The 9,284-nt window shown below is 43.4% G+C and overlaps 1 protein-coding gene across 1 annotated transcript in view; it reads right to left on the bottom strand.

The window, feature by feature from the left end:
• Positions 1–7,559: 7,559 nt before the first annotated feature.
• Rnaseh2b (ribonuclease H2 subunit B) overlaps positions 7,560–9,284 on the bottom strand; it is a 39,954-nt gene continuing 38,229 nt past the window's right edge. The window contains exon 10 of the mRNA XM_029469329.1: positions 7,560–7,711. Coding sequence (XP_029325189.1) covers positions 7,598–7,711 — 114 coding nt within the window. The 3' untranslated portion in view covers positions 7,560–7,597. The remainder of the gene's footprint in view (positions 7,712–9,284) is intronic.

Here is a 9,284-nt window from a genome sequence, read left to right as displayed (position 1 = left end):
CCGCTCACACAGAGACTCTCAGGAGCAGCCCCCTCCTGGAAGCACAGCCTACTTCTAGATTTACACATTGACTTTATTTCTGGAGCAGGATCATATGCATCCCAGGCTGGCCTCTAACTCTGTGCAACTGAGAGTGACCTTGAAAATCTGATTCTCCTGCTTCCACCCGCTAGGCACCCCCCACTCCAATGCTGGGATTACAGGTTTCTGGGGTGCTGTGGGGGATCAAACCCAGAGCGTCCTGCATGTGAGGCAGGCAGTCTTCTGACTGAGTTGTAGTGTTGGTTCTGTAGCGTTGGATTGGAGAGACAGATTCATTTCTCAGCCACCAAGGTGCCAAGAGCCTCTTAGGGTTCATGGTCATTTCTTCCTTCCTTCCTTTCTTTTCTTTCTTCCTTTCTTTCTTTCCTTTTTTTTTTTTTTTTTTTTTTTTTTGAGACAGGGTTTCTCTGTGTAGCCCTAGCTGTCCTGGAACTCACTCTGTAGACCAGGCTGGCCTCAAACTCAGAAATNTTTTTTTTTTTTTTTTGAGACAGGGTTTCTCTGTGTAGCCCTAGCTGTCCTGGAACTCACTCTGTAGACCAGGCTGGCCTCAAACTCAGAAATCCTCCTGCCACTGCTTCCCAAGTGCAGGGATTAAAGGTGTGTGCCACCATGCCCAGCTTCATGGTCATTTCTAAGTTGAGAATGAGGCAAGGGGAAAGGAGACTAGTGGGGAACGAGGCTCAACTTGGCTGAGAGTCAGAACTCAGGACTATTCCCTAAAGAGGTTGGGGGGTGGTGGTGGAGGTGGGGTTGTACTGTGTGAACCAGGGATGTTAGCTGAGTGCAGAGGTCAGCTGAGCGGCAGCAGCCTGCCCTGCTGTACGCCCAGTGCAAGAGTCACTTGGAGCTCAGACACCTCTGTCCTAAACCTTGCACTGATTCTTCCTTAAGAGTTCCGTTGGGCATTCTCCACTGAACTGTTCTTTGGTGTTCATTCCCAACTCTCGTTCATATCTGTCCTGGCTCTAAGGAATCACACTAATACACTTATTGGACAACCCTTTTAAAAACAAAGCCATGTTTATAATTCCATAAAGTTATAAATATTTGGGCATCGCTATTGCATTAGAAGCTGTCCTTTTGGTAGGAAGGAGAGAAGGGCTGGGTTTGGGGTAAGTGGTTTAAAAGGCTGACACTTAGTTTGCCTGAGCCTCTAGTGCGGATGCTTGTGTTTACAGCAACCATACAGACACCCCAACACATGGGAAGCAAACCAAGCCAGGCTGAATGACCTTGATTTCACAGGAAGCCTTCTCTTCTAGACATTTTGTAGTCTGAGGTGCTATACTGGAAAGATGCATGCTTCTGCTAACCGGGCTAGGGCAGAGGGCAAGGGGGCAGCTACACTCCTTAGATCCACACTCTGGGGCCGCTTGAACTCTATCTAGCACAGAACACTCTGCTGAGAGCTTCCAGGAGAGATGCCCAGGGTTGATCTAAGAAACAACAGGCTCATCACTGGTCCTTTAACAGCCACTTCTGGCAGATGGTGACTCCCGGGAAGTTGCAGAGCGCTCTTGGAAGTGCAGACAAGCATCTGAAGTTGCACTGGAAGCAGCCATGCCTTGTGGTGGGGAGATAGGGGTGGGCGGGGGGGGGGTGCAGGGTGCAGCGCTTGTCACTTGCCTCTTTTTCGCCTTTGTGCTGCCATCTAGAGAGGAGAGGAAACGGGTCACCTGGGAGGCCAAGCACCAGTTACAGAACAGAAAAGCTTGAATCCCAAGAACTAACAATGGTGTGTGCTTCTGGAGATTCAACCCTGCTCCCTCACCCCCAGCTGACTAAAAAGAAGTCATTCCTTAAAGATTCACTACAAAATAATGTTTCAAATATAATATAATGTTCATGTCACGTGTGGAGTGGATACCATCGTTGTAGGAAAAAAAGCAGATACACATGAAAACATGATTGTAAGGTGGATAATTCCTAAGTAATTTCAATTTTGTTTTTGTTTCCTCCATTTCCCCTTAAAACAAATATCTTTCAAGCATGAGCCTCACATACATACATCTGATTATCTAGCAAAATAGATAGGCATAGACTTGCAGGGAGAAGTCCCTAATATCCCTGAAGAATGTAACTGCACATGTGTAGCAGCTGTAAACTGGCTTCTTATGGAGTATAAGATTACCAATACTTTATCCTGAAGCTGTAAGTTACAAGTGACTTCGTTGAGGAACTCTGATATTTATGCCACAATGTAGATATAACATAAAGGCAGCAAGGCCTTCCTTTACTTCTCGGATATCCAGAACTCTTGTCCAGTCCCCATGTGGCTTTCTCCATAGTCCTGCACCTGACAGACTATCTGCTGCTCACCCTGAAATGGAAACTTCTCCAGGGTATATAGTCTTTCACACTTTTATCTTCATATCCAATACCTAGAATCATGTTTGACACACAGTAGGTACTCAGATCATGTCCCTAAAGAGTAAGAAAGTATAAGCTTATTCCTTGGTTTCTTTTGTGAAAACTATCAACACTATTTTAATTTTATATGCAATTTCATTGTAACTAGCAGTTTCAAAAACTACTTTAGGATAAATGGCTATTGTGTAGCTATTTCTCCTTAGCTGAAACATTCCTCTCTGGAGGAGTTTATTAAGACTCCGGAAGTAAACAAAACTAGCAAATCTCAGGAAGTTCCTAAAATTTAGAAGTTTCACAAGGCTGCAGGCAAAGTTATAGAAGCTGTAACAACTGCTGGGGTGACGGGCCTGCCTTTGTTTAGGGAGCTCCAGAATCCAGAGCTTCTGAGTCCTCCAGGTTCCTAAGAGTCCTCCACTCACAGCTCTGTAAGTAACCTCCTCAAACGCCCTGGCTCACAAAGGCTAGACATGAGTGGAATCATATCCTTAGTTTGTTGTTGGTGTCATGTTGGGGATGAAGAGATGTTTGTTCATGTCTCCTCAGGAAGAGCCATGTGACAATTAATTGCTGTGCAGGTTTCTTTTATTTACTTATTTTTTTCTGTCAGTTTGACACAAGTAGGGTTATCTGGGAAGAAGAAACTTCAATTGAAAAATGGTGAGCAGGCAAGCCAGTAGTGAATTTTGCTGATGAATTATTGATGTGGGAAAGCCCAGCCCGCTGAAGGCAGGGTATGGCCCCTGGGAAGGCAGTGTATAAGGAAGCAGGCTAAGCAGTCCACTGAGTTCAAGCCAGTAAGCACTTGTGGTTTCTGCTTCAGTTCTTACCTTGTTTTCCTCCTAAAATGGACTGTAAGTTGTAAGATGAAATAAACTTTCCTCATGCTTATTTTCTCAAGTCATGGTGTTCATCATAGCCATAGAAAACCAACTAGCACAATGGCTATCAGCTATACAGAGAACAGGATAGGAACCTCGAGGAAGCCAAAAGGAAGAGGCCTGAGCTTGCATTTCAAAAAAGGATGCTATCTTGGCTCTGTTACAGATAGTCTGCATGGCCTCACTTTGGGCACCTGTAAAACAGGGACAAAATCTCTCTTTGGCTCTCTTTGGGTGGCTGTAAAGATTAACTTAATGATGTATGTGGCGGTTATGGAAACTATAAAGTCCTATTAAACATACCTAGGAAAACTTTGGCCCAGTGTGACAGCCCCAAAGAGTACACCAAGCTGAGCAGTGGGAAAACTGAATCCTTCCAATTATTCAGACAAACCAGGTTTTCCATGTGCTTAACATCTTGCTACTGCATGCACCGTGCAAGACAAAGAACTGAGCAGTGCATAGCTCCTGCTACTGGGGGCTGGTCTCCAAAGGGCAAGAGAAGAGAATGTCATTGAGGCAAGACAGAAAGACAGGAAATTTAAAGCAACACCAGAAAGGAAAGGACTAACCCCACTCCGGATCCTGTGTGAGCCTCTTGCTGGCTGCACGTCAAGCATTCTAGCACAGCTAGCCGAAACCCAGCAAACGCTTCCATCACCTACATAGAGGCAATACTCCTTTTCCTGAGGGACTTCTCAAACAAGAATGTTCAAGCAGCCAGCAAGCCACGGCTAACCTTCTCACTCTGAGGGCATCTGTAAAGTGGTATGTTCTATAAAGCGTTAAATGTTTTGAAAAAACATTCATGAATAAAATTATGAGCCATAGTTACATACAAAAGAAGCACCTAGGCCTCTCATATATAGTAAGAATTCCTTTGACATACGAGACCTTGATTGGACCAAAGTTTTCCTAGGTATTATTGTTTTTTTTTAAATTGGTTTTTCGAGACAGGGTTTCTCTGTATAGCCCTGGCTGTCCTGGAACTCACTTTGTAGACCAGGCTGTCCTTGAACTCAGAAATCCGCCTGCCTCTGCCTCCCGAGTGATGGGATCAAAGGCGTGTGCCACCATGCCTGGCTCCTAGTTATTATTTTTTTAATACATTTTATGTATGTGAGTACACTGTAGCTGTACAGATGGTTGTGAGTCTTCATCTGGTTTGTTGCTTCATCTGGTTTGTTGGGAATTGAATTTTAGGACCTCTGCTCGCTCCAGTCAATCCCGCTCACTCAGTCCCTGTTGGCTCTGGTCCAAAGATTTATTATTATACATAAGGACACTGTAGCTGTCTTCAGATGCACCAGAAGAGGGTATCAGATCTCATTACGGGTGGTTGTGAGTCACCATGTGGTTGCTGGGATTTGAACTCAGGACCTTTGGAAGAGCAGTCCGTGCTCTTATCCTCTGAACCATCTCGCCAGCCCCTAGTTATGTTTAATAGGACTTATTACACCTAGTTACTATGGCACCTCGTTCTACAACTCTAGTTGTTACAGAGATTAAATGAGTTATTGCATGTCAAAAACTATCCAGTATCTGCAAGACTGAAGTTAGTAGTTCTATGGATGACCACACAAGGGATACAACAGTAGCATATTCAGGGCATCTCAAAAAGCAAGGAGCATTCTCAGAATAACCAACCATTATTCTTAAACAAGGCCAAGGGTCTTGGGGGGAAAACCATGAAGGAATCCTGAAAATTAGAAAATGCCAAGAGAGGGAGTCTGACAAAATACAAAATCATGAAATAGACTCTGGAACAGAAAGTACTAGAAAGGTAAAGCTGTCAGAAAGCTATAGATTAATAGAATGTCATACATGTCCTGGCTTTGATCACTGCAGTATAGCTATGCAAAGTTACTGAGGAACACAGGGCTGCAGCTTTCCATACTATTTTTGCTTCTTTCCTATCAGTCTAAAACCATTTCAAAAGAAAAAAAAAAAAAAAAAGGCTGGAACGTGGCTCACTGATAGAGACTTGCCTAGCGTGCTCAGGGACCCAGGTTCAATTACTACCATCGTAAAAAAGGTAGTTAGGACAAATGCAACATGTTTGCAAACTAAAAGGAAAGAGAAAATGATAAACCATCCCAGAAATAACAAAGGCAGCAGAGCCAGCAGGTGAGGACATCTAATGTTATAGCAACGATAACACAAGAAACTGCAGGAATGGAAAGACAGGAGAACCTAAGGGTGCCTAGAGATAACAGAGTACTTGAAAAATAGCACTCATGGAGGTTAATAGAGGATGAAATACTACTAACGGGAGTACAGCTGAAACCAGAGGACTGTCTAATTAGAAAAGGAATAATAAGAAAGGAGACACTGGTGTCAACGGGATGGGTCAAGTGGCCCCTGCACATGTGGAGTCCCCAAATCTGAGGCTCTGGGGAGCAAAGAAGGAAAACAGCAGAGAAATATTTGAAAACCAGCTCTAAACCTGACAATCATCGTGAACCCCGAATTCAGCCATCTGAACAGTCAGTCAGCTTGCTGTAACCACTGCAGAACAAATCGAACAGGAAAGCAAGCCACCGCATGAGTCCCTGCAGACTGCACAAGCCACGTGACAGTGGTGCTGGGGGTATAAAAGTAACTGGTACACTACCCGGGCTAGCCAAGAAAGGGAAAATGACGCAAATGACCATTAGGAGACACGCAGAGGGGCACATCACAACTGATGACATGCAGAAAGTAACACAAATGACGGGCAACTTATGTCAAGATATTTGACAAGTTTAAAAGATGTCACTGTTCAAATGCAATTAAACTCACAGGCCACAAAATGGAAGGGGGGAAGGAGGCGAGAAAGCAGAAGCGCCCGGGTGAAGGAAAGAGATCCAAGGAATGAAGAGGAGCAAGGGAGCGCGAGGGAGGGTATAATCAAAACACATTGTATGCAGGGAGAGAAACCTAGTACTGCTTATAACTAACATATTGTAATAAAAAAAGGGAAAAAAGGACAAACTACTAAAACTGACACAAAAAAGGGGGTGGGAGAGGAAACTGCTGTACTAGTATGAAAATTAAAATGTAATTAAAGACTTTTCCAGAAATTCCTGACCCAGCAGTCACTGGTGAACTCGAATACATAAGGAAGAAACAGAATGTGGGAAAATGCAAGCCAAATAAAAGCTTTCCTCCTAAGCTGCTCCCTAAGCCACAGCCTCTTTATCAGAGCAATAGAAGGCAAACTAAGACAGGCCAGTTCTATACCATTACCAAAGGCAGGCAGGCACATTATATGTAAAGATCACTAGCTGGTATCCCTCACGAACAGGGATATAAAAAGCTGCAGCAATATTAGAAAGTAAGACCTAGTTCTATGCGTAGAAAAAATAAACACAATCCAATCCAGCTTAATCTAGGAATGCGAGGAGGCTTTAACCTTTTCAACCCCTATAACTCTGATGGAGATATTTCTGTTAAAAATCTCACAGTAGAGCCCTGCTCTTCTGGCTCTACAACCTTTCTGCCCGCTCTTCCTCATGACCCCTGATCAGGCCTTAAGTGTAGGACTTGTATAGGAAAATGGTCATTCAATAATTAAATATCCAAATACTTAAAAATTATACTGTTATTTTAAAAAGCATTCGTGTATTTATTTTTGGCAGTACTGGGGACTGCACCTAGGACTGCAAGTGTGAAAGGCAAGCACCCCACACCACTCCCAACCTGAGCCGCAGCCCAGGCCTTCACAAGCCTGTCTGTGAACACCCTAGAGAAATGCTCACAAAACGACAGTCTCCAAAAAGCAGCAAAACTATGATTAAAGCTCTTGAAAATGTTTTTATTCTAAGAAAATTACCTGGTTGTACCTGCATAATGGAAAGGGGCAAGATTGCAATTTTGTTTTATTGATTTTTATTTTTTACAAAGAACATGAATTCATATGAAGATATGGCTAATTATAAAATTTATCAAAATGTGTGGTTTTGTTGTCCAGCTCATTTCAGCTGAAGCCATGCAGGACAGAGCAGGGAACACCTGGGCACCGCTCACACCTCCCTGGGGAAGCTGTGACTCGGTGACCCATGCACTTGATGGTTTTTCATTATGGCAAACGTCCCAAAGTCCCCGGACAGCAGTTCACACAATCACTTTCCCACAATGGTTGTGTTTGTCAGACACAAAGTCACAGGGCAGCAAGTGTCTGCGGGATGTGAAAGTACCTCGGTTCTCAGCGTAGTGACTTAGGGTCGGATCGGAGAGGTCGGGGCAGCGGCAAGAAGAGACAAGACAGAATAGGCAAGAGGCAAGTTTCTGTTTCTGCTTCACTGGATTTTATTTTCGATGCTTCAAATCTTTCCAGTTTTTTTGTTTTTTGCCCCGAAAAAGGCATCAATACTTTTCATTCCACTTTTGTCAACTTTAGCCAAAGCCTTCTGAGCTGCAGTCATTTTGCTATTCTTCTGTTAATAAAAATAAAGAGAGACTTGCAATATTTGTAAATCGTCATACATGCAAATCACAAAAGCCTGAGTCTGGGTCCAATGAGCACTTGAGTGGCAGAGCGCAGACAACCCTGCTGCCCACTCAGGATCCAGATGTGATAGTGGGGTGCAGAGGAAAGCATACCCAACTCTGGGGAGCTGCAGGCTCCACAGATGGTTCCCTCTGGGAATCATTTTGAGGGTGCATTAAACGCAACCATACAGACACGGCAGCAATGGTGGCACACCACCTGTGTCAGTCATCCAGTGATGAATAATTCACAATGGCTTTGTGAATCAGTCTGTGAATTCACAGAATGCTGGGAGAAAGAGCTATTTAGGCAAAACTTAAATTGGAATTTCTTCTGTTATAAAAGCCCAAGGAATAAAATTGAACAAAACAAAACAAAAGAACACAACAACAACAAAAATGATATAAGGACTATGCATTGTTAAAATCTAAATGGGAGTTAATGTTTCTTAGGATGGGCGAGCAAGAAGAAAAAATGGGGAAACTGTACAGAAATGCAAACTATATACCTACACTCAGGAAAAAAAATAATTACAACTGTTAAAAAAAAAAACAAAACAAGCAAAATGGCTAAACCTATGCTGGAAATTTTCTTGTACCCTGAATGTGTCATGAAAAGGGTTACTAGCCTTTATCTGGAATAAATTCTCACAGACAAACAGAAAAGCATTGCTTTCACAACACAGAGACAAGCAAGGGTCACAACTGACAGTTTGTACAAATGCAAAGAGACAATGGGCAACCTGGAAAAACAGACCTTTCTTGTTAAGGAAATGTCTCACCTGACAAACAAAAATTTCAAAAATAAAAGTAGCATTCAGGGCAGGCACGGATGCAGGAAGGACACTTGCTGGCAGCAACTGGGAGTTAGTTTCCTTGCCTTTCTGGAAAGTATTTTAGCTGTCTATTTCAATTGCCTGAAACTCTGAACTCTGAGTCTTTTTCACCGTGGGTAGTAAAGTGGTCAGAGCAGATAAACAAACCTTGGTCACTAACCGGAATGTCCGAATACAGGAAGTGATAACATTACAGGACTGTGTGCCATGCCCCACCCCCACGCAGTGAGGGAGGGTTAGTGGTACACACTTAATGCTAAATGAAAGGGCAGAGCAAGACCTAGGTTACAAATGCATCACGTGACTCATGATTCGCGTAACAAAACCCAGCAAGAAAAGTGACTCAGCAGACACTGCAGGAGAATGCTGAATGGTGGGACTGGGAGGTTTTGTATTTACTCTAATTTCTGAGGATCTTCTTGGCAGGAGTATTGAAAAAATATCTCCTGGGGTAAGTAGCTTCCCTCTCATCCACTGTTCTATGAACACAGGGTAAAATTCAGGCCCATTCTGTCTGACCAGGGCTTTCTTAGATTGGCAAAATCTAACATGTTCACTATTGTGAACAATTCTCAATGAATTATGCTGTTAGAAATGCAAGTTAATCACTTTTCCTGGTCAGACGTTTAAGTGCAGTCAACAGTGCAGCCATACTTGGGGACACACTGCCACTGGAGTTGCCAGC

The sequence above is a fragment of the Mus caroli genome, chromosome 14 (genome assembly GCF_900094665.2).
Source record: "Mus caroli chromosome 14, CAROLI_EIJ_v1.1, whole genome shotgun sequence".
Lineage (NCBI taxonomy): Eukaryota > Metazoa > Chordata > Mammalia > Rodentia > Muridae > Mus > Mus caroli.
This window is presented reverse-complemented; position numbering and strand designations above follow the sequence as displayed.